General features: G+C 62.8%; 3 protein-coding genes and 1 long non-coding RNA gene across 22 annotated transcripts in view; 2 read left to right on the top strand and 2 right to left on the bottom strand.

The window, feature by feature from the left end:
- Positions 1-12,282, top strand: part of DTNB (dystrobrevin beta) — a 137,102-nt gene extending 124,820 nt beyond the window's left edge. For 11 of the 17 annotated variants that reach the window (XR_010429631.1, XR_010429633.1, XM_064651186.1 and 8 more), the window contains 4 exons: positions 1,992-2,081; positions 5,400-5,453; positions 9,456-9,490; positions 11,970-12,282. Coding sequence is in view for 13 of the 17 variants with exons in the window: in XM_064651186.1 (XP_064507256.1) it covers positions 1,992-2,081; positions 5,400-5,453; positions 9,456-9,460 (149 nt within the window). In the remaining 4 variants the exon portion in view is untranslated. Of the gene's footprint in view, positions 1-1,991; positions 2,082-5,399; positions 5,454-9,455; positions 9,491-9,589; positions 10,017-11,334; positions 11,947-11,969 lie in introns of those variants that run through there. The other 6 variants (XR_010429634.1, XM_064651180.1, XM_064651183.1 and 3 more) reach the window with 4 other exon arrangements.
- PREB (prolactin regulatory element binding) overlaps positions 1-24,578 on the bottom strand; it is a 345,777-nt gene that overhangs the window by 204,713 nt on the left and 116,486 nt on the right. The window lies entirely within an intron of this gene.
- LOC135412445 (uncharacterized) lies at positions 9,382-11,420 on the bottom strand. Its single transcript, XR_010429650.1, has 2 exons — positions 11,303-11,420; positions 9,382-9,613 (listed from the first exon to the last, which is right to left on the bottom strand). It is a non-coding gene; the product is annotated as an uncharacterized LOC135412445 (long non-coding RNA).
- The window catches only part of DNMT3A (DNA methyltransferase 3 alpha), a 37,790-nt gene continuing 33,388 nt past the window's right edge, over positions 20,177-24,578 (top strand). For both annotated transcript variants that reach the window (XM_064650817.1, XM_064650818.1), the window contains exon 1: positions 20,177-20,279. The gene's annotated coding sequence lies outside the window, so the exon portion shown is untranslated. The remainder of the gene's footprint in view (positions 20,280-24,578) is intronic.

Consider the following 24,578-nt stretch of genomic DNA (forward strand, 5'->3'; position numbering starts at 1 on the left):
AACCTGCCCGGGCGCTGATCTGCTGCTCGGGGTGACAAACGAGTGACGGTGGCAGGACACAAAACCACTGGATCTCTCCTCGTTTTCCAGCCTTCCCCGGGCTCTGTGTCCATCTGCCTTCTCCTGGGAAGGTGCAGGAGCCGTGACAAGGCAAACCCCTCCCTGCAGGGGCTGCAGCCACCAGAGGTGATTAATCAAGGGCTCGTTGCTGCCTCTCCCCTAACGAGGCTCCTTCGTCAGGACCTGCCGATATCGCCCAGAGTGAAAACCTGTGGTTTCCCCAGGTTTTTAACGGCTGACAGCACCTCAGAGATGTGTTGCAACGAACCAGGTGTTGTAGGAAACTATTCAGGGCTGGGCTGACGTGCTGCAGCCACGTCCCGGCAGCGTGGTGGGGATGGGACAGCAAATCCCCAGGAATCCCTCAGCACACGGATTTTAGGGGCCACTTCAACAAAAACATTGACATTGTTTGTGCTAACTTCTGCATGTCCACCAGATCCTTATTAAATGTGACAGTGGGAGAGAGGAGCAGAAGGGAGTGAAGCTCTGGGTGCTGTTCCACCTCTTCCATGACCTTGGAGTGGGCAGAGAAGCCAACAGCTCATCTTTCCTCCCAGGGCATGAATCTGTGAGCTCTCACCATCAGAGTGGAAAATTCTAGAGCAGGAAACCTTTAAAGGGTTGGATCCCAGGGATATTCATCGGGCAGTTTTGAGGTTAGAAAAGTTTCCTCTGTAGGTGATCTCTTGATCTTCCACTTGGTAGAGGATTACCAAGACTGGTGTTTGGAGACCACAAAGTATGACTATTACAATAAAACATCCTGATGGTTTCTGGGTGAAATATTTGGATACAGAGGCCGCCATCAAGTTATAAAATCAGTTCTGCTGTTGATCATCTCAACAGAGAAGAAGACAATCCCGTGGGAATTCTTGGATCCACTGCTGCCCCCAGAAAGGTGGACATTCCTCTCCTCATAACCACTGTGGTGGCTGATTCAGTGACTACAAAAACTCTTCCAAGAAAAAAAAAAGTGGCCGCCAGCCTCCGTAATAAGTTTCCTGGAAGGATCCTTCCGGAGAGGCAGTCTGCACAATTAGTGCTATTTCATATTAATCACACAAAATCAGGCAAATCCGAGCCCGGTGGAGAGCACAGGAAACAGGATCAAATGTTGATGCTTGCACGTAATAAAATCATTGGAAGGCCCAGCCTGGAGGGCTCCAGGGGCTGCTGCACAGGCATGTCCAGGGGGGTCAGAGCATTATCCAGCTGTTCCACAGGGGGGACGTGAGCCAGGCTGCTCCAAACCCCATCCAGCCTGGCCTTGAACACTTCCAGGGGTGGGGCAGCCACCTCCGTGATCCCAGAGGATCATTGTGTTCCCAGCATCACAAGAGGCAACAAGCACCGTCCCTGACCCACCTCTGTTGTGGCAGCAGCCAGTCTGGTGGTCCTGGTGCCAGCTGTGTCCCCGTGCTGCTCCTGGACAGTTTGGCACAGCTGTGGCCATGTTTGGGTCACTGGCAGGACAAGCAGGTCCCTCCAGCACTTGGAGTGTCCAGGCAGGTCAGTGTCACCGTGGGGATACCCACAGGGTCACACCCTCTGCTGTGTGACAGTGAGGAAGAGGATTCCTCCCTCCAGCCATGCAGGAGGGTGAGAATTCCAACAGCTTTTGTCCCACTCAAACCTCAGTGATCAGAGGGGGAGGAGGGTGAGCCACCCCACCATGAGGTCCTGGGGGCTGTCTGTGCCCTCGTGCTGCCCTGTCACAGGGAGGAGCACGAGGCAGCTCGTGCTGAGCCAAGCAGGTGCCCAGGGAACGAGGCGGAGCTGGGCTGTGCCAGGGCAAACCTCCACCTCTGCTGCTCTGGGGGCACTGGGGGTGTCCCAGCACCACCCCAGGGAGCCCTGGGGGGGACAGGTTGGGGCAGTAGCAGCTGGCACAGGTGACCCCTGATTTCTGCGTGTCTGCTCTGCCCCAGGTACGAGGAGGAACCTGCGCAATGACCTGCTGGTCGCGGCCGATTCCATCACCAACACCATGTCCTCGCTGGTGAAGGAGCTTCACTCAGGTACGGGGGGGCTGGGCAGCACAGGAAAAGGAGACATGGGAGCCACGGGTTGGAGGTTTTTTTGTTAAAACTAAAGCATGATGTGGGATTACGTGTCTGTGTTCTCAGCGAAAAATCGTGTTTATGGCCAACACCCTCGGCCTGGGCAGTGCTGGGAGGGGGCTCAGGGATCTTGGAGGGCTTTTCCAACCTCAGTCATTCCATATCACTGAGAGCTCCAGCACCTTTGAAGAGGCTTCCCATTGGTTTTATCCCTGGTGGGGAGGGCAATACCCTGTGGGTGCAGCCCTGGCTGGTGGCACCACTGGTGGTTCATGGAGACAACCCCCCTCCCCTGCCCCCTGCTCCCACTGATCCGAGCGGGGATCACAGCACGGAGCTGCTTTTCCAGAGCATCTCCTGGGAGAGGGGCCACCTCCCAGGCCCACTTCTGGAAGCCAGAGCTCCTTAATGACACAGTCAGAAGCTGGAGCACATTTTTGGAGTGAGTGTCCCCAAATTCCTGCCTAGTCCTGCAATACTTGGGCAGCAGATGAGACCCTCTGCCATGAATCCTTGCCAGACCCTGTAACCACATTTGTAAAATGTCCATGAGGCCAATTGCATGCCTTGTCATTGAACAACGATGTGGAAAGCAGATAATTGTTTCCTCTGTGCCTCCTGGGCCAGGGGAGCTGAACTCCCTGGTGGGGCCAGAGCAGGTCCTGTGTCCCCCAGGGATGTGTCCTGTGGGCCTCGGGCCCTGTCAGCGATGGGGGTGTGACCATTCAGTGCTCCAGCAGCCTATTCCAGGGGGAATTTCTTCATGGAAAGGGTGGTCAGGCACTGGAAGGGGCTGCCCAGGGAGGTGGTGGAGTCCCCACCCCTGCAGGTGTCCGGGGAATGACTGGACATGGCACTGGTCTGGTTGAAAAGGTGGGAGTCAGTCACAGGCTGGACTTGATGATCCAGGAGGGCTTTTTCCAACCTAAATGCTCCTGGGATTCTGTTTCTGGGCTGCCTTGGCTGTTAAGGAAGAAGGAAGGTGTTCTGTGTCCAGACTGACCCTCCTGGTCCCTGTCCCACCTTGTGCTGGACCCACACTTGTGTCCCCCCCAAACTCCTCCCGGGCCGTGACAGACCCCACGAGGCTCTGCCTGTGATGGAGCTGCCCCAGTGATAAACAGGGCTCATATTTTACTGCCCAGCAGTAAATCCCCCCTCTGCCAGCCCCGTGTCCCGGCTGTGGAGGCAGCTGGGAGTTAATAAAGTTGTCCATGGCTGACAGCAGCACCACCAGCGCCGCCTGTTCCCCCATAAATCACCTCAGCTCTTCCCCCGGGGCTGGAACACGGAGAACAAACCTCTGCCCAAAGCACAGTCTGCAGCCTTTGGTTTTTTGTTTTTCACAGCAGAACAGGTGTTGTAGAATCATGGAATTGTGGGATATCCTGAGTTGGACCCACCAGGATCATCCATCCAACCCCTGGCCCTGCACAGACACCCCAACAATCCCCCCTGTCCCTCAGAGCCTTGTCCAAACCCTCCCTGAGCTCTGGCAGCCTTGGGGCCATGCCCATTCCCTGGGGAGCCTGGGCAGTGCCCACCACCCTCTGGGGGAAGAACCTTGTCCCTAAATCCAGCCCAAACCTCCCTGACACAGGCCCACCATTCCCGTGGCCACCAAGGGATGTGCAAAGCCCTGTGGATCACAGGGGAGTGAGAAGGGAGTGAGAATGGAGGCACTGGCAGGCTCCTGCTCGAGGAGGTGCAGGGACCAAGGCAGGCTCCCCTGCAAGGGTGTTGTTTGTGTAAATTAGGAACAGCATGAGTTATCCTCAGCTGACGGAGCCAGCGGGATTTCACACATCCCGTCCCGGAGGGGAGGGTGGGAACAGACACCTCCCCCGGCCCAGCTCCCCCGGGCAGCCACAGGAGCTGTGTGGGGAGGGTCTGGGAGGCACAGTGCCTGCACCTCCCACCCTCCCTGTGCCTCTGGTGCCTCTGCTCTGGCCCAGGGAACAGATTCCCTTGGGAGGGGAACGCTGCCATGTCACCCCATCCTCTGGGGGCTTCCCGGGATGTCCCAGTCTCTGCCTTCTCCTGCAGTGATGGCAGGGCAGGGGTAAGTGGGATCTCAGTTCTTCCCCCAGAGGGTGGTGGGCACTGAACAGGCTCCCCAGGGAATGGGCACAGTCCCAAGGCTGCCAGAGCTCAGGGAGGGTTTGGACAAGGCTCTGAGGGAGAGGGTGGGATTGTTGGGGTGTCTGTGCAGGGCCAGGGGTTGGATGGATGATCCTTGGGGGTCCCTCCCTACTCAGGAGATTCTGTGATTCTGAGACAGAATCCTGGAGTCCCAGAATTACAGAGTCACAAAATCACTGAGGTCGAAGATCTCCAAGTCCACCAAGTCCAGCTGTTCCCCCAGCACTGCCAAGGCCACTGCTAACCCATGTCCCCAAGTGCCACACAACAATCCACCCAGTAATCCCATTGCTCCCTGTGCTGCTGAGGGAACACTGGTCCCATTTGTACTCTGTCTGAGCCTAAAGACCCAGGGTGCTGGTCTTCACACAGGAGGCAAGTCCAAGACCCAACACTGAGCTCCAAGTCACATCTCTGGTTATTCCAAATGCCTTTGGTTTTGTCCCTGATCTCCTTGGGGGTCACATTAGGGACCCCCTGGAGCCACTGCCGAGTGGGCTTGGGCTGTGTGACCCCCCATGTCTCACCACCCTGCTCCCAAAGCCACAGAGGACACGTTTATCAGGCCCCTTTGATCGGATCCATCCCAAACACCTCCGGTTCTCCAGTTGTGCCTCTCATTGGAGGGTTTCCCCCTTTCTTTGCCCTCCCACCATGTGCTGGAGGCAGAAGTGCCATCTCCCTCAGGATAACCATCACCTGTTTACACAGATCTCCTCGAAACAAGTCAGAGCCACCATCTGGGGAAGAATGTGACCTTCTGCTCCCGCTCTGCTGTGCAAATCTGGGCCTGGCCATAAACTCACTCTGCTTATCCCCAGATAAACATACTGAACCCCCAGCTCTCACCATGAAACCAGTGAAATCCAGGAGGAATTTCTGCATGGAAAGGGTTGTCAAGCACTGGAAGGGGCTGCCCAAGGGGGTGGTGGTTAAATCCATCCCTGCAGGGATTGAAGAGCCATGTGGGTGTGGCACTTGGGGACGTGGGTTAGTGGTGGCCTGGCAGTGCTGGGGATGGTTGGACTCAGCAGTCTGAGAGGGCTTTTCCAACCCAAACAATTCCATGATTCTCTCTCTTCTCTCACCCACCTGTCTCGTGTCAGCTTTTCTTCTTTCCTTTTTTTTCTGAAGCAGAGGAAGAAGATGAAGAAGAAACAGGGAAGCTGCAGAATGGGAAGGACCGAGGTGAGGGGACAAACGTGTCAGAGCTGTGAAGCATTTGGCAACTCCCTCCTCTGTGTGTTCACCACCTCTGGAGCCCCACGAGGAGCTCTGGGTGCAGGTGGATGGATCCAGGTGCAGGTGGATGGATGTGGGTGCAGGTGGATGGCTCTGGATGCAGGTGAATGGCTCCAGGTGCAGGTGGATGGATCCAGGTGCAGATGGATGGATCCAGGTGCAGATGGATGGATCCAGGTGCAGGTGGATGGATCCAGGTGCAGGTGGATGGATCTGGATGCAGGTGGATGGCTCTGGATGCAGGTCAATGGATCCAGGTGCAGGTGGATGGATCCAGGTGCAGGTGGATGGCTCTGGATGCAGGTGGAGGTCTCCAGGTGCAGGTGGATGGCTCTGGATGCAGGTGGATGGATCCAGGTGCAGGTGGATGGCTCTGGATGCAGGTGGATGGATCCAGGTGCAGGTGGATGGATCCAGGTGCAGGTGGATGGATCCAGGTGCAGGTGGATGGATCCAGGTGCAGGTGGATGGCTCTGGATGCAGGTGGATGGATCCAGGTGCAGGTGGATGGCTCTGGGTGCAGGTGGATGGATCCAGGTGCAGGTGGATAGCTCTGGGTGCAGATGGATGGCTCTGGATGCAGGTGGATGGATCCAGGTGCAGGTGGATGGCTCTGGATGCAGGTCAATGGATCCAGGTGCAGGTGGATGGCTCCAGGTGCAGGTGGCTCCAGGTGAAGGACCCCCCATGGCACAGGTTTTCCTGATGGCTCCAGTCACTGTCCCTCTCTCCAGCCTCTGCCAGGGGCTGACATCATGGCCATGGTCCCTTTGCTGTGTGTGTTCAGCTCTCAGGGATGTTTTTCTTCCAGCAAAGGTCACCACGCACAGAAGTGTGTGAGAGGAGGAGGAGGAGGTGCTCTGGGTGCTGTGGGAAACCCAGCTCAGGTGTAGGGATCAGACAGAACCCAAAGTGTGTGTGTGGGGGTCACCAGTGAAGTCTCTGAGTGGTGACACCGTCACCTGCCCAGCCCCTGCCCTCGGTGACCTTGGCTGGACAAGTGTCCAGAATCCCTGTGCCCAGTCCCAATGCCACATGGGCAGTGCCATCAGTGTCACTGGAGGTCCCTGTCACCCCTGTCTCCCTGGTCTTCACACCAATCCACCCAGACTTTATCTCTGGTGCCAGTGAACCCACGGCACATTGCACAGGAGTGATTCCAGCTGGGAGTGATCACCGTGGCCTCGGGATTTCCTGACCCCCAAGCAGGGGGAGGGGGATCTGCCAGGATCTGCTCCAACCTCGTGCCCCACAAACCCTCACAGAGCCCCACAAACCCCCACAGAGCCCCACAAACCCCCACAGAGCCCCACAAACCCCCACAGAACTCCTCACGGGCCCTCCCGGGGACGGGACCTCGCTTGGGGCTCACTCGGCCTCTGCTTCCCATGTTTCAGACCCAGACACGAGGAACAGCCTTGGAGGGCTTTGAATCAGCCCAGGCATTTGTCTGGCCTGAGCCAAACCCGATTCCAGCACAACAAACGGGGACTTTTCAGCCCTGTTTTGTTACAGGCACGTTCCCCTCCGGCTGCGCCGAGGCGGCAGAGCTCACGTTTCTCCCAAAAAGAGCTCATTTCCCCGAGCTTTCCCATCCAGTGAGCTCTGCAGAGCATCCAGGTGTTTGGAAACTCTCTGTTCCTTTGGCCAGCAGTGTCTGAACTCGGTGGGAAGGAGCGCGGGAAGCTCGACTCTGGCTGAAACGGGAGCTCCCAAAGCAGGATCTCCCTGGCTCCCAGTCACAGGACCCTCTCTGCCCCAGAACATTCCTCTTCAGTGGAATATTTGAGATGCTTACCAGATGACCCGCCTGGTTTTTCCAAATATGCATTGTGCCTCGCATGGGAAATAGGGAAAGGGGGATTCTGAGGAGCTGGAATCTGATGCATGGGAGCAGAGATGTAACACAAACCGCTCCGTTACTCACCGGGCAGCCGGGCAGGGACGTGTGTCCAAAAGCAGAGCTGGATCCAAAAGCCTCCGTGTGGAATGTAAATATTATCCCTGCCAGGGAAAAAGTGATTTCTTAATGTCCCAGAGCCAGTGAGGTAAAACCTGGCAGGGGAATCGAGGAATAATCAATATGTCAGTGCAGCCCCGGGTGGGCACCGTGGGAGCTGCTCCAGCCCCCGTGGTGAGGGGTGGCAGTGCCCGGGGGGTGTGGGTATGTCAGGGATGGGTGGTACCAGAGCCCACGTTACCCACAGGGGTCTGTGGACACACGGACTCTGAGCTGTGCCCACAGGGAGCTGTGCCTGGGCTTCATCCCGGGCACAGCAGCCCCGGCTCAGCAACACTCTCCCATCTGGAATGAGCACAAAGAAACATCCCTGGCAGCTCACATCCTCCCCACCTCCTGCAGACATGGACAAGGGACATGCTGGTCCTCATGGGAACTCCGCTGGGAGGGGTTTCAGAGAATCATCATGGAATGGTTTGGGTGGGAAGGGACCTTAAAGCCCATCCAGTGCCACCCCTGCCATGGGCAGGGACACCTCCCACCAGCCCAGGTTGCTCCAAGCCCCCTCCAACCTGGCCTTGGACACTTCCAGGGATCCAGGGGCAGCCCCAGCTTCTCTGGGCAACCTGTGCAGGGCCTTACAGGGAAGAATTTCTTTCCAATATCCAATCCAAATTGATCCTCTCTCCATTTAAAACCATTCCTAGGGACGTCATCATCCCTGGGCTTCCTCAGAAGTTTCTTTGTGGAGTTATTTCCTATTTCCCTGTGTCCCCATAATCAATCCCAGCCCTCTCTTCCCTGCTGGAGACAGTGACGTCCCCGCACTTGGTGCAGCTTCAGGGGGGATGAAATCATCCTGGAGGCCTCCAAGTTGGCTCCGTGGTCTGTGGTTGGGATCACGAACTCAGCGACGTCTTCGGAGATGTCCGTGAGTTTTCCAGGCTCGGAAGAGCCCAGCTGGGAGCTGGCACAGCCACCTCAGCCTCGGCGTTCCCGCCGTGCCTGGGACCTGGCTCTGCGTGCCCCCATGTTCCCCTCTGCCAGGCTCTGCTCCAGGTGGGATGGAGCTCTGCCAGGGCTGTCCTGCAGCCCCTGTTTGCAGGGCCCTGCTGCCTCTCCCCCAGGACAATGTCACCTGAGACTGTCCATGGGCTGCTCCCTTCCTGTGCTGACCGTTTGGATTTCATAACCCTCAAACCACTGGAAAAGGGACTAAAGAGCTGGGAGCAGCTCAAACTGCTGAAAAAGCACAGTTTGCTGCTCCGTCAGATTTCCTAGACAGAAACATCCAATTTTAGGTTGGATTTCAGCACTGGCACAGGCTGCCCAGAGGAGCTGTGGCTGCCCCTGGATCCCTGGGAGTGTCCAAGGCCAGGTTGGACGGGGCTTGGAGCAGCCTGGGCTGGTGGGAGGTGTCCCTGCCCATGGCAGGGGGTGGCACTGGATGAGTTTTAAGGTCCCTTCACCCCCAAACTTCTGGGATTCTATGGAAGGCACCTGCCCTGTGGCAGTGATAAAGGTGACACTTGGATCAAATCTGTGTGCAAGTAACTGGTGGGAGAGACTGAAGAAAACTGAAGCAGAGTCTTCTCCAAGGTGCCCAAGGAAGGGAAAGAGAGACAATGGGCACATGGAAACTGCTTGGACAGAAAAAGTACTTTTTTACCCCGAGTGTGGTCAAGCACAGGTTGCTCCAAGAGGTTGTGGGGTCTCTACAACCTCAGGGTGAAGGTCCTGAGCAGCCTGTGGGGCTGACCCTGCTCTGAGGGGTGGGACTGGACAATCCCACCCTGGCCACGCTGGGATTGCTGGGCTTTGGGGATCAGCACTTTTCCACTTGCCTTTCAGAGGACTTGCTGTGTATCCCCAGCTGTGCAGTTCTGGGGGAGTCCAATTTGGAGGAATAAGAGGTGGGGGAGTAGATCCTTCACTTTATGGGAAATCAAATGATCCGTTTCCTGACCGTGCCCTTCCCTGTGTTGCAGGTTAGGAGGGCAGCCGAGGCTGGACAGCAATTCAGGTAAGGACAGATGGATTTCTCTTCCCATCTCCAGCAGTGCATAGGTCTGAGCTCCTGTCACCTCCTTCTCCTGTCCTTCCTCTCCTGTTTCTGCACCAGGAACGGTCCCACCTGCCCATCGCTCTGCAACGTTCAAAAGGATGTTTTTCATAAATCCCAGAATGGGCTGGGTTGAAAAGGACCTCAAAGCCCATCCAGTGCCACCCCCTGCCATGGGCAGGGACACCTCCCACCAGCCCAGGGTGCTCCAAGCCCCGTCCAGCCTGGCCTTGGACACTTCCAGGGATCCAGGGGCAGCCACAGCTTCTCTGGGCAACCCGTGCCAGGGCCTTCCCACCCTCACAGCCAGGAATTCCTTCCCAATATCCCATCTGTCCCTGCCCTCTGGCAGTGGGAAGCCATTCCCTGTGTCCTGTCCCTCCATCCCTTGTCCCCAGTCCCTCTCCAGCTCTCCTGGAGCCCCTTTAGGCTCTGGAAGGGGCTCCAAGGTCTCCCCAAAGTGGGGAAACACCGTTACCCCCAGTGAGAGCAGCGTTATCTCCAGTTCTGTTGGTGTCACTTCCATAGGAAGAGGCCTCGGTGGGGATGTGGGACCCCGTGGTGATGGACACTGTGCAGACATACCAAACCCACAATCTCTCCCCCAGAGAGCCAGGGCTGTGGGTTATACCAAGGCCCAACAGATGGACAGACAGACCAGTGGGGCCGAGGGTGGGAGGGGAGGGAGCCGGAGCTCTGTGCCAAGTGTGACAGTGTCTCCACAGACCTGACCCAGATCCTTATCTCTCCCACCTGAGGCGCTCCTGGGAGGGCACTGCTCGGGTTTCCACACTCCTGGAGGTTTGCCATCATTCCCATCACTCCCCATTCCTGCTGGGAAGGGGAGGTCCTGGCACAAAACCTGCCATGGACACACCTAGAATTGGGCAGAAAGGGACAGGGACAGGGGCAGGAGGGGACCCTCCTCTGGGACCTTTTCTCTCACGCTGTAGTTGGGTGGTTGTAGGAACCAGGCAGGAGAAGGTCTTTTATCTTTAACTGAGCCCCAGCCCCCTGTGGTCATGGGCCAGGAGAATCAGTGATGGATCCAACCACAATTTGGGATAAACCCCCCACCAGTTCCCGCCAGTGTCCTGTGCAGGCAACTGGCAAAGCAGAAAAAAAGGGGATTTGCCCTTCCTGTCTCCAGCCGCTTCAGCAGCGGAAGGAGAGAACCCCAGAGGGGCTTGGGAGCCTTTCTAACAGTTTTTGCATTAGAAATTCAAGTCCTGCCTCATCTGGGAAACAATCTGGTAACTCAAGAAGGAGTGAAATTATAGTGTTGGAGGGGGAGCCAGCACAGGGAGCTGTTTGGGCCCCAGTGTGTGGCTTTTCTTCATGTCCCTCTACCCTGAGGGCTCTGGAGAAAGGGATGTCTGTGACCCTGCCACCCCTCAGCACTGATGTGGAGATGAGGTGCTCCAGCAGGGCCTCCAACACCTCCCAGGAGCAGCTGACAAGCTCTGAATTAGAGACCACTGAGAAAATGAGAGGGGAACCACTTTCAGGCTTCTTTATCCTCCTGAAAGAGTGGGAAAGGACAAAAAAGAAAAGCAAAAACAACTCTTAAAATTGTGGTGGCTCTTCCACCTTGAAGAATTTCCTGCTGGAAAGGGTGGTCAGGCCCTGGCAGGGGCTGCCCAGGGAGGTTTGGAGTGCCCAGCCCTGGAGGTGTCCCAGGAAGGCCTGGCCGTGGCACTCAGTGCTCTGGGCTGGGGACAAGGTGGGGATGGGGCACAGGGGGGATCCCTGGGCTGGGAGGGCTTTTCCAACCTCAGGGATCCCGGGATTCTGTGATTCCTCAGGTTCCTCCCAGTCCTGTGTGTCCAGGTGTCAGGGACTCAGGAGTTCATGATTCCTGGTTCCCTGGGGTCCGAGGTGAGGAGCTCTGGGGTCAGGGGGACTCTCGTGGGTGCCACAAGCTGGGTCTGCTCCAGGCTTTCCAGGATGGCCCCAGGGGTGCACAGCCCCAGCCAGAAGGTTCAGGAGGTCATAGAGTCATGGAATCATTGGGGTTGGAAAAGCTCTGAGACCATGCAGTCCAACCATCCCCAGCACTGCCAAGGCCACCCCTGACCCCTGTCCCAAAGTGCCACATCCACAGGGCTTCTAAATCCCACCAGAGATGGAGACTCCAACCCTGCCCGGGGCAGCTGTGCCAGGGCTGGACAGCCCCTTCCAGGAAGGAATTGTTCCCGAAATCTCCACCCTGCCCCTGCCCTGGCACAGCTTGGGGCCGTTCCCCCTTGTGCTGTCCCTTGTTCCCCGGGAGCAGAGCCCAAACCCCCCCCTCCTCTCAGGGAGTTCCAGAGAGCGAAAAGGTGCCCCCTGAGCCTCCTTTTGCCAGGTCCCAGCAGGGACAGGTGGCTCTGGCTGTGCCCCAGGGGCTGGGCTGAGCTCTGCTCCCCGCGGGTGCTGACGGGCGTCTCTGGTGCCGCAGGCGCGGAGGTCGCGCTCGCGACCGAGGGACGTCTCCCGTCCTTGGGAAGAGGCACGTTCAGCCCATCCATCACCATCGTGTGCAACTGTGACCGATCTCCACCACCTGCTGCCGGCACAGCCCTCCCACAGCCAGCGGGAGGGCTCTCCCACAGCCCCCGGGGGCTCTCCCCGGAACACCCGGAGGACTCTCCTGCCCTCAGGCCATTGCATGTTCCCTCGGCGTGTTCCCCAGCGACACCACACCATGTCCCACCCGGCTCAGCGAGTCACGGGAGGCTTGAGAAAACAAAAAAAAAACACCTGAAAGGAAACTGCTGGTGGCTGTTCCCGCTCCGTGCACGGCTCCTCCCGACCTCCTCCCGGGCGGTGCCACCGGCGCCTCACACGCTGGTCCTTCCTCCTGTGTGCATGGAGAAAGGGGTGCAGGCCCTCCGGGGGTCCCTCCTGCGTGGCATGAAGGGGATTCTCTCTCAGAACCCCACCTTGGAGTGGGGTGTGAGGTGTGTCCTCCTGGGGGTGGGTGCAGGTGAAGGGGTGTCTGACCAGGGGCCGTGATGGGCCACCAACCTCGGGCATTCCCGGCCTTGCTGGGAGCAGCTCCTCACGCTGGGGGAGCTTTCCCGTCCCCAGCAGGGGATCTGGGGAGGAGCACGGCCAGGCTGAGAGCTGCACCTCCACTCCCAGCCCCGGGAGTTGGGCCCAGTGTTGGTTAAAAGCAAAGGAACTAAGGGAGCAGGGGGCGGCAGCTCCCCGGTGACCCGCGCTGGGCTCCTCTGCCATCGCTGGTTCCCAAAACCACCAGTCCCAGTCACGGGTGGTTCTCAGCATTTTTTTTTTCCCGTGGTGCTTAGGAATGTTATTTTTAGTGGAAGGAGCCGAGGGCCCTGATGCATCCATAAATATTTATGGAGGGTGATGGATGGAAGGGAGCCACAAACCCTGGGAGCGCCCTCGGCTCTGCCCCTCCCTGTGCCCACCCAGGGCCCACGGGAACACACCCCCTGGGCCCCCCCAGCCCACGGGAGAGGGGCAATAAACACCCGTGGTGGCCACAGGTTTGGTTGGATGTAAATGTTGGGAATGAGCTGCCAAGGAGGGAAGGGGAGCGATGAGAACCTGGAGTGGCACAGTCAAGTCAAGCAGGGATGGGAATGGGAACAGGGAAAGGGATGGGGATGGGCACAGTGATGGGGGACAGGGACAGGGATGGGGATGGAGATGGGCACAGTGATGGGGGACAGGGAGAGGGATAGGGATGGGGATGGGCACAGTGATGGGGGACAGGGACAGGGATAGGGATGGGGATGGAGATGGGGGACAGGGACAGGGGTGGGGATGGAGATGGGCACAGTGATGGGGAACAGGGATGGGGATGGGGATGGGCACAGTGATGGGGAACAGGGACAGGGATAGGGATCTGGATGGAGATGGGGACAGGGATAGGGATGGGGATGGAGATGGGGGACAGGGACAGGGGTGGGGATGGAGATGGGGACAGGCGATGAGAACGGGGATGGGGACAGGGATGTTCATTACCATTAAGATGAGGGTGGGGACAGGGACAAGTCCTACAGCATCCTTGGCTGTGGCTATGGGCAAATCCAAGCACCAAAACTAGGGCTGTTTTGCCAGTGGCTCTGCCAGGGTGGTGACAGCCATCAGGAGCTGGGGATGTCACAGCTGCACGAGGGTCGGGGTCTTCCCACTGCCAGCTGGAGGGCTCACACCAACAGCACCCACCAGATCAGGATTGCCAGGCAACTCTGCAATTCCCTGGGGCAGAACCCACCGGGAGGAAAACGCACCTTAAAACATCTTCCCACAGGAATTCCTCGGGGCAGAGCCACGTCCCTGCACTGGTGTGCCCGGCTGGTGCCGGGGGTTAATGCCAGGAGAGGGACACCCCCCTTCCCATGGGGCAGGGAACAGGGATGGGAGCCACACGGGGACCCTCCTCAGCTGGTCTGTTGGTGCCATGCACAAGGACAGTGGTGGCCTTGGCTGCTCGTGCCATCCCTGGCACACACGTGCCCGGGGGTGCCGTGGATCCCCAAGGCCCGGCTGTGCCCGTGCAGCCGGAGTGTCCCCGGGGGTTGCACCAAGCTGCAGTGCCATTCCCTGTTCCTGTGGGCACGGAGGAGCGCGGGAGAGAGTGGGATCGTCCCTGGGAGCGGGATCGTCCCTGGGAGCGGGATCGTCCCTGGGAGCAGCTGGCGAAGCCGCGCCGGAGCCGATGCCGTAAGCGCGGGGAACGTCTCCAAGAGCAGCCCTTGCGAGCGGGGAGCCATGTTCTGTCATCCGCCAAATATTTAATAAATCCATCTTCTCCCCGCGGGGTGTCTTGTCCCTTCGCCATGTGGGAAAAAAAAAGGCGGGGGATCTCGTGGAAAAAAAAAAAAGGGAGAAAAAAAGAAAAAAAAAAGGGTTTTTCCTAGGAAGCGCCTGCTCGGGGGCGGGAGCAGCTGCCGGCGCTGTGCCCTGGGGCCGCGGGGCAGGGCCGGAGATCCCCGCATTGGTCATGGCTGCGGGGCGCTGGGAGCGCACAGAGCTGCCAGTGTTCGGGCCCTCGGCACGGCGCCACAGCTGCCCTGCCGCCAGATGTGCGGGGTGTGCCCCCAGCACAGATGTGCCCCCAGCGCACACCCCGCACATCTGGCGGCAGCAGAACGGGCCCGGGGGGGGCGTTGAGGTGGCAGAGCCACCGATGGAAACCTCACTCCCAGAATCCGTGGGATCCCGGGGGCAGGTGCGTCCCCTCCCCGCTCCCCGGCCCCGATCTGGCGCTGCCCCTCTCCTGGTGCTCATTCGTTTTAGGGATTAGGTGCCTCGGTGGGAAAGCTCCGGACCCTTCCCAGAGCCGGGGGCCTGGGGCAGCTTCGTGCTGCACAGCCTGGCGTGGGGGTGAGAGCAGGAGCGAGGAATGAGAGCCCAGGGGCACCTCGTGCCCGTGGACTGAGTGCCACTGCACAGCCGGCTCTGCCACCGCGGCACCGGCACTCCGTGGGGCACCGGCACTCCGTGGGGCACTGGCACACACTCGGACACTGGCACGCCCCCGGGTTCTGCCCATCCCCAGCATCGGCATCGTCCCTGCCAGGGCCCCTGTCCCCCCGCGCCCACCGCCGCAGGTCCCTGCCCCGTTCCCCCCCGTCCTGGCCTCGCCCCCTGCCTGGGGACACGGACCCACCGCGGTTTCTGGTGAGGCCCTCGGTGTGCCCCGAGCTGCCCCCGGGCACAACTCTCACCTCGGGACCCCCCCAGCCATCCTGTGCCCCCCGCCACGGGGACGTGGGTGCAGACACAGGAGCGGAGCAGGCTACAGCCGAGTCCAGTGGCAGCACTGTCCCCATCCCTGCCCCTCTGCTCAGCCCACAGGCAATAACCCTTTCACACCTCATTAGAGCCGCAATTAACCCCGATTACCCCCAGCTGCGGGGGGGGCGGGGCAGCTCCCGCTCAGCGTGAGGGGCAGCGGGTGGGCTCAGCCCCACGAGGTCTCAGGGTGACCCCCGGGTCCCTGCGCACACCAAGGAGACCCCCAGGGACCCCATGGAGACCCCCGGGTCCCTGCGCACACCAAGGAGACCCCCAGGGACCCCCCGTGGCCCACGGAGAGCTCAAAGACCTCATGTGCCCCAGGTATTCCAAACACCTCAGGAAGACTCCAGGGTCTCTGTGCACCCCAAGGAGCCCTCAAGGACCGCGTGTACCCCAGGGACCCCACTGATTTGCGGGGAGGGCGAGCCCCGACCCCCGCAGTCCCCCCCCCCCCCCGGGGACACCCGGTGTCCCCTCACACGGGGCCGGGGGCTCGTGGCAGCGCCAGACCCCGGGGCCGGGGCCGCTCCCTGGGCTCCCCCGGCCGCTGCGGCTCTTTCCATCCCCGGATCGATGCCTCCGCTCCAGCCGCCGCTGCGGCTCCTGCCCTTCCTCGCAGCCCTCCTCCTCCCCTCTCCCCGGCGGGGTTATCGGTGGGCAAACACGGAGCCGGGCGGGACCCCCGGGCGTGGCCGCAGGTGCGGGAGCCCGGCACGGAGCCTGTCCCGGCTCGGGGGGGCTGCGGCCCCTCCCGGGGGTCCCGGACCTCGCCGTGCCCGCCCGCCCTCGCACCCCCGAGTGACACACGCCGTGTCCCCGGGGACAGCCCTGCCACGTGCTCCCGGTGCCACCGGCGCTCCCGCACCCCACGGCCGCCGCCTGCCAGGGGTGGCACAAGCCCCGTGGCACCGGGGGACAGGGCCCGGGGAACACGGCCCCGCCGAGCCCCTCCCGGCACCCTCCTCCCGCGGGCACGGCGGTGGGTCGGGGGTGCGGGCCGGGGGCCGGGGGCAGGCGGGGTCGCCCCCGTGCCCGGGCTGTGGGATGATGTGGGGACTGTCGGCCATTTCTGCTCGTGCAGGAATTCGGCGGCGGTTGCATAACGAGGAGCCCTCGGAGCTGGAAACCAGGTCAGGCGGGAGCGGGGGGAGCGGGGACAGCGGGGACAGCGGGGACCGGCCACAGCTGCTCCCCCTCCCCGGGCTGAGCGGCGGGAGCAGCGCTGCGGGATCCACACGCCGGGAGTGGCACCGGGACACGGCACGGCCGCCCTGCTCGGCATCAGGAGTGCAGAGAGCACGGGGGGCCCTCAGGCCACCGTGGGGTCACATCTGCGTCCCTGGCATCCCTCTGGCTGTGGTGGCATCGCACCTGTAATCCCTTGGCATCCCTTGAGCCACGGTGGCATCCTGCCTGTGTCCCTCGGGGTCCCTCAAGGCATGGGGCCGTGCCACCTATATCACTTTGGGTCCCTCTGGCCACAGTGGCATCACACCGGCCTCCCACCAGGTCTGGCCACGGTGGCATCATGTCTGTGTCCCTTGGCGTTTCTTGAGCCACAGTGGCATCACACCTGTGTCCCCCTGGTCATGGTGCCATCACCTGCATCCCTTTGTGTCCCTCTGGCCACAGTGCCCTCACACTTGCATCCCTTGGGGTCCCCATCCCTCGGCTGGCACCGCTGCCACCCCAAGTCACCCCCCTCAGCCCACCAGTGCCACTGGTGACAATGACAGCAGCGTGCCATGTCCTCACACCCCACGTCCCCAGGGCTTGGCAGAGGGGCCTGTGGAAGGGACACTCCCACCCTGGCACGCCGAGTGCCACCCCCAGCAACCCAAGTGCCACCATGGCACACTGTGCCACTGCCCGGCGTGTGACACGGCTGTCCCCACGCCGAGGGGCCCGGCTGCTCCCCGGGCTCACCGACCGGGCTGCGGTGTCACCGTCACCGGCTTAATTTGGCGCCCGCCCTCCAGGCGAGATTAATTAAGCCGATCCCTGTTCCTGCCCCGAGGGACCTGCCTGTGCACTGGCAGCTGTCACCGTGTCACCGTGTCACCGGGGCCGCTGCTCTCTCGGTGGCGAGGCCGAGCTGCTGCTGGGGGGGAGCTGCTCAGCGTCGGGGGGGCCCAGGGACCCCCAGCTCTGCCAGGGTAGGGAGTGAGTGCCTGGGGAGCACCAATTCCAGGTGGAACATTCCAGCAGTCTTGGGGCCGGCTGGTTCCTGGTGCTGCCCCATCCGTGGGATGGGTGGTCAGAAGCGCAGAGCTGGGACCAGCCCCCCCGACCTCCCTGGTCAGGGGTTATCCCTGGGGATAATTGCACCCCTTCCCCAAACAAGCTGCCGGGGCAGAAGCAGTTACAGAGGAGCTGGTGGGGCAGGAGAGCAGGAATGTGGGGGCAGGTGGGCACCACGCTGCCAATGTGGCTGTGGCACCATCTGAGCCCCCACATGCCCTGGGATGTGGGATGGGGCTGGGAAGGCCGAACACCAGTGGCTGAGCGGGTCTGAGGGATGTGGGGGTTTCTCAGGGCACAGCCCCTGTGGGGCTCTGCAGCCTCCTGAGGGTCTCTGGAGCACGGAAGGGATGGGAGCTGCCAGCTGCCACAGAGCAGGATGGCTCTGCTGGAGCACAGAGACGCCAAGACCTGGCATGGAAGATGGTCAACCTGTGACTATCCTCCTCCTCCTTCTCCTCCTGTGCCCAGCCCAGCGCCAGCACATTCCCCTGCCAGCAGCATCCCCCAGTGATGGTCCCACACCCCTGCCAGGACTCCAAGTGTCCCCTGGGTGTTCCGTCACTGGCACAAGGCCTGGCACATCCTGGAGAGGCGGCAGAGCCACTGTGGTGACATGTGGCACCGTCACAGAAGGCAGCACTGCAGCAGAGCCGGGCGTGGGGCTGTCCCCCAGGATGGGATTTGGGGGGGTTAATCCCAATCCCAGCCCAGCAGGACCCTCCCCATGGGATCTGGGAGGTCAATCCCAGTCCTGTGCTCTGGTCCAGGGGCACCTGCCCCTTTCCAGCCGGGATCCCGGCACCCATGGGAGGCTCCTACAGGACACCCATGGGAGCAGACAGGGCCTATCCTTCCAGGGAATGCACCATTAATTAGCATTATTAATTAATGCCTTATTTTGCAGTGCCCCCCTGTGCACTGGGCGCCTTCCAGCACTGAGGGCAAGGGGGGGCCCTGCCTGGGGGGATCCTCCTGGCACTGCAGCACAGCTGGAGCAGGAATGGGGCTGCCAAAGCACAGCCAGGTGCTGCTGGGCCCCTCCATGCCCATGCCAGGGGCTGTGGCACCAGCTTGGGACCCTGGGCACTCATCCGGGTGGTGCTGGATATTCCCAGGGATCCCCCAAGGTCAGTCCATCCTCGGCACCTGCCAGCGCCAGCTGGGGCCCAGGCCAAGCCCAGGCTTTGGTGGACCAAAAGCATCACCTGTGCAGGTGTTGGAGACAGCAGCGTGAGCCCCCTGAGGCTCCTCTGGCTCTTCCAGTGCTCCTCAAGTCCAGCCCTGAGCCCCGATTCCAGGTGCTTCCGAGCAGCTGCTGGGTTGTCCTGGCGGTCCCCTGGCTTTCCGGTCCCACCCCAGCTCCCACGGCACCACCAGGCCCCCCTGTCAGATCCTTAGGGAGGAGTTACAAATCCCCTTCACCAAAGACCCCCCAAATTCCAGGGCCTGGGATCCGCTGCCATGGATCTCTGCCCGCTGACGTTCCCTGGGTGTCCATCACCTGCTTTCCAGCCTCCCCAGGGGCCTCCAGGCCAACACCTCGCAGGGACGGGACTGAGGACACACCGATCCCCGCTGGGCCCTGGCAGCCCCTGGCTGGGGAGGGTCTGGGGGCACTCCACACATGCCCTGAGGGGGGTACCCAGCAGGAAGAAGCTCCCAGAGACATCCTGGCAGTTGCCCGGGGGGTGGCAATGGCACCAGGGACCAGGGGGACACAGCTGGCACAAACGTGGGGAGAAGGCTTGGCTTGGTCTGGCGTGGCCTGGCTTGGCATGGCTGTTTGGCAGGGCTTGGTATGGCACGGCATGGCTTGGCTTGACATGGCACAGCCCCTGGCTGCACTTGGCTTGGCTTGATCTGGCACTGTCTGGCTTGGCGTGGCATGGCTTAGCTTGGCTTGGCACTGCACAGCCCTTGACTACACTTGGCTTGGCTTGGACCAGCCTGGCCTGGCACGGCTCAGCTTGGCACACCATGGCACGGCCCTTGACCACACTTGGCTTGGGCCAGCCTGGCTTGGCACAGAACGGCTTGGCTTGGTCTGGCATGGCCTGGCTCGGCACAGCATGGCTTGGCACAACACGGCTCGGAATGGCACAGCTCATCTTAGCTTAGCAAAGCTGAGCCCAGGCGGTCTGTCCGGCCCCCCGGCCGCGGTGCAGCCGTTCTGCCCGTGCCGTGCCCGATCCGTGCCGTGCCCGATCCGTGCCCGTGCCGTGCCTGATCCGTGCCGTGCTGTGCCGTGCGGTGCCGTGCCCGATCCGTGCCGTGCGGTGCCGTGCCCGATCCGTGCCGTGCCGTGCGGTGCCGTGCCCGATCTGTGCCGTGCCCGTGCCGTGCCCGATCCGTGCCGTGCGGTGCCGTGCCGTGCCCGTGCCCGATCTGTGCCGTGCCCGTGCCCGATCTGTGCCGTGCCCGTGCCGTGCCCGATCCGTGCCGTGCGGTGCCGTGCCCGTGCCCGATCTGTGCCGTGCCCGTGCCGTGCCCGATCCGTGCTGTGCCGTGCCCGTGCCGTGCCCGATCCGTGCCGTGCCGTGCGGTGCCGTGCCCGATCCGTGCCGTGCCGTGCGGTGCCGCGGCGGGCGCGGCCGGCGGGCTCTAGGACCGCGCGGCGGGCTCGGTGCTGCAGTGGAGGCGGCGGCGCTGCGGGAGGAGGCCTGGCCGGGCAGCGCAGCGGCGGCGGCGGCTCGGCGGGGCTCGGCACGGCTCGGCGGGGCTCGGCGCCGGGCCCGCACCGGCCCAGGTAACCGGGACACGGGGCAGGGGCACACGGGGACAGCGGGACACCGGGACAGCGGGAGCGGCAGCCCCGGCCCCGCTCGGCTCCGCTCGGCTCGGGCACTCTCGGCTCCGCTCGGCTCCGCTCGGCTCCGCTCGGTTCGGTTCGGCCGCCGCGTTCGGGGGGTTCGGCTCCGGCCGGTTCGGCTCGGCCGGGGCGTCCGGCGGGGTTCGGGTGTCCCCGGCCGGGCTCGGCTCCCTCCGGCGGGGTTCGGGTGTCCCCGGCCGGAGTTCGGGTCCCCCCGGGGGGGGTTCGGGTCCCTCCGGGGCGCTCGGCCCGGTCCGGGGCGGCCCCGGTGCCGCCGCGGCGTCTCCGCCGTCCCGGGCCCGCGGCAGGAAAACACGGCAGGGCCGGGCCCGCCGGGCCCCCCCGGGCCCGCGCCGCCCCCGCCCGGCCCGGCCCGGCCCCGCTCGGCCCCGCTCGGCCCGGCCGTGCGGGCGGGGGTGGCGGCGCGGCCCGGCCCGGCCCCCGCGGCGCCGCCGTGTCCTTGAGCGCCGCGCGGGCGGCTGAAGGGCAGCGGGGCCCCGTGGCACCGCCGGCTGTCCCCCCGGTCCCCTCCCGGCCCGCGGTGGCACCGCCGGGTGTCCCCCCGGGCGGACGCGGGGGCCCGGCCGCCCCTGCCCTGCCCGCGGCGGAGCCGCCCGGGGCCCCGGCCCTGCCCGAACTTCGGGGGTTTTGCACCAAAAATAGCCTCCGGGGGGGGGTTGGAGTGCCGCGGGACCGGGCGGAGGGGGCGGCGGGGCAGGGGCCTGGCAGGGCGCGGGGGGTGCCCATCCTGCCTGTTCCTGCCCGCTGCTTCCCGCTCCTGCCTCCCCTGAGCTGGGCCACCGCTTGCTTCCTTCCCCCTTTCCTCTCGCTTATCCCCCTTCCCACTCACTTCCCGCTTCCCGCTCGCTTCCACCTTTCCACTCGTTTCCCCCTTCCTTCTCTGTTCCCCTTCCCTCTTCTTCCCCTTTCCTGCTCTCGTCCCCCTTCCCACTCACTTCCCACTTCCTGCTCACTTCCCCTTTCCTGCTCGTTTCCACCTTCCTTCTCCCTTCCCTTCCCACTCACTTCCCACTTCCTGCTCACTCCCCCTTCCCTTTTGCTTCCCCCTTCCCTCTGGCTTCCCATTTTCCTCCTCCTTCCCCATTGCTTCCCCTTCCCTCTCCCATCCCTCTTCCCACTCACTTCCCCTTCCCTCTTGCATCCCTCTTCCCACACGCTTCCCCCCCACTTCCCTCCATTCCCACTCACTTCCCACTTCCCGTTCGTTCCCACTACCCTCTCCCTTCCCCTTCACTTCCCACTTCCCTGTTGCTCCCCTTCCCCCTCACTCCCCCTTCCCTCCCACTGCTGTTTCCTCCCCCCCTTTCCGGGGTGTTTCGCCTGCGCGAACCTGCGGGCAAATGAGATTTTCCTCCTCGCTCAGTTCCTCTTTCTGTGTTTCTGCCCTTTTGTGTGACGTCGCCGGTGTCACCGCGGGACCGGCCGCGTTCCGTGCTGGCTGTGCCACACTGGGCACCCGCATCCCAGGGAGCCCAGGAGCCCCCCAGGGAGCCCCCAGACTGGCGGGGACGGAGTGTGGGACCCGGCCCTGCTGCTCCTGGCAGCTCCCGCGCCGGCTCCGGCCCCTCGTGCTGAGTCAGCTCCAAACTTCCCCGTGGAGCCGCTTTGGTGACACGCAGCTCTCTCGTGGAACGGCGGGATGTTGGTGCCCACCGGTGAGGCCGCAGCCCCGGTGTGCCCGGGTGTCCCTCGGGTGTCCCGGGCTGCCCACGTGCCCACAGTGCTGTCCAGGGTGGGCCACAGCTGGCCCCAAAACCCGGTGGCCGTGGAGCCCCGTGCTGTGCCGTGCTGTGCCGTGGCGGCCGCTCAGGGACCCTCAGGCGGTGGTTTTTGTGCAGGGAATTTTATTTCGGCGCATCCCTGCCCGACGCCTCCCCACGGGCCGTGCCCCGGCGAGGTGTGGCACCCCGAGGGGAGCGCATGGGCTTGGCAGGTCCCGCCGGCGCGTGCCGAGGACACGCGTGTGCCAGGCGCGCTCGTGCCGCGGCGGCTCCGGCTCTGCGGGAGGAGCCGGCGGCGTCGGGGCGTGTGGTTTGGTGGGATGGCTCCGGATCCCTCTCACCTCGAGGCCGCGGGTCGGTTTGGGCTCCCGGCACGGGAGGGGCCCGCGGGCAGACTCTCCTTACCTGGCATTCGGGCCCAGCCGCCACCCCACTTCCCTGCCGCGGGGCTCGGCACGCGCCAGCACGTGCCGGCGGCGTTGGGCCCGTTCCCGCGGTTAACCGCCATCCCAGCTCACGGCCCAGCCCCGATCCTGGTTTGGATCTCTCCGGCTCAGCTCCTGCCCCAGATCGGCACCCGGCTCTGCTTCCCATCCACCTGAGCGTCCCCATGGGGCCCGGGTCTGCTCGCTGGGGTCACACCATCTCCCAGACTTTTTTCCCCAGTGACTGAGCACATGGAGCTCCTGGGTGTTCCTGGTGAGATGTTCCCACTGCTCTGGCAGCTCCTCCATCATCCTGCTGGGTGATCCACGCTGTCCCACCTGCCACCACGGCCCAGCACAGGGGTCTGTGACACACGGCCCTGTCCCATCCCACCCCATCCCACCCCACCCCGTGCCAGAGGCAGTTTGGTCTGCCCTCGGCCTTGCCAGCATTCCCACACCAGCAGATCCAGCTGTGGGGCTGGTGTTTGGGTTTGGCTGTGGTGTGGAGCAGTGCAGGGCTCTCTGTCACTCCTGGGGTCCATGGGGTGCCATGTGTTCTGTGGGGGCAGTGCATCACTCCTTGGGGTGCCAAGGGGTGCAGGAAGTCACTCCCCGGGGTGCCATGGGGGTGCAGGGGTGCCAGGCATCATTCCCTGGGGTGCTGTGGGGTGCTGTGTGTTGCTCTCTGCAGTGCTGTGGGGTGCAGTGGTGCCATGGGGTGCTGTGCATCACTCCTTGGGGTGCAGTGAATCACCCTCAGGACACTGTGGGGTGCAGTAGTGCTGTGGGGTGCAATGAATTGTGCACTGGGGTGTTGTGGGGTGCAGTATGTCACTCCTTGGAGTGCAGTGGGGTGCAGTGTGTCACTCCTTAGGGTGCAGTGGGACACTGTGGGGTGCAGTAGGTGCAGTAGCACCGTGGGGTGCAATGAATTGCACACTGGGGTGCTGTGGGGTGCAGTGTGTCACTCCTTGGGGTGCAGTGGGGTGCAGTGTGTCACTCCTTGGGGTGCAGTGGGACACTGTGGGGTGCAGTAGTGCCATGGGGTGCAATGAATTGTGCACTGGGGTGCTGTGGGGTGCAGTGTGTCACTCCTTGCAGTGCCGTGGGGTGCAGTGGTGCCCTGGGGTGCAGTGGGGTGCACCATGGGGCTGGCTCAGTGCTGCCGACCACCTCAGGGTCCTCCCTCCGTGCCAGGTCTATTTTTAGGATCACCCCAGCTCTCGCCAGCATCTCATGCCCCCAGACCCCCCGTCCCCCGGTGGCAGTGGCTCCCAGAGCTGTGGCACATGTGTCCGTCCGGGCACTCCCCCCGACACGTGCCCCCCCCCCGCCCCCCGCAGCAGCCAAACATTTCACCGCTGAATTACAACCCCGGGGATGAGGTCACGGCCACGGTGGTTTCGGCACAACCATCTGTCAGAGGCAAAATTTCGGGCCCCGGGGGACGCCCACCCTGTTCCCGGCCCCCCCTGCCAGCAGCACCCACGCCGCGGGGGGCTGGGGGGGGCACCCCGGCGTGAGTCAGGGGTGGGGGGCGCAGGGGGTGGGGGTGACTCACGGCCGCCGCTCCTGTCCCCTCTGAGTCAATCCCGGAGTTGTTCCCTGGCGCTGGGAAGGAGGAGGAGGAGGAGGAGAGGAGGAGGAGGAGGAGGAGGAGGAGGAGCGCGGTGGTGGCAGTGACTCAAAGTGACAACAACAATAATAATACGCTGCGGCACTTGTCACGGGAGAGGCGCTTGGACGGGGTCCCTCGTGCGTCCCCTCCGCCGCCGGCGCACGGGGGACCCCGGCCAACCCGGGGGGTGTCACCGCCGCGCGCGGGGTCACCTCGGGACAGGGGGGCACTGCGGTGACGGTGTCCCCCCGCCCGCCACCAGCGCGGGGGGCTGCCGGAGACCCCGCTCGCCGTCACCTAAAATGGCCGGTTAGGTCCCTGCAGGTTCCCGGCTGCGGCACGGCACCGCCGAGGTCCCTAAATATAAAAAAAAGGCGGGATTTCGGGTGGGTTTTCCATTTTCGTGCCGGTGGCTGCCGCGTGTCTCGCCCAGCCGGCGCAGGTATAA

Source organism: Pseudopipra pipra, chromosome 3 (genome assembly GCF_036250125.1).
Source record: "Pseudopipra pipra isolate bDixPip1 chromosome 3, bDixPip1.hap1, whole genome shotgun sequence".
Taxonomy (NCBI): Eukaryota; Metazoa; Chordata; class Aves; order Passeriformes; family Pipridae; genus Pseudopipra; species Pseudopipra pipra.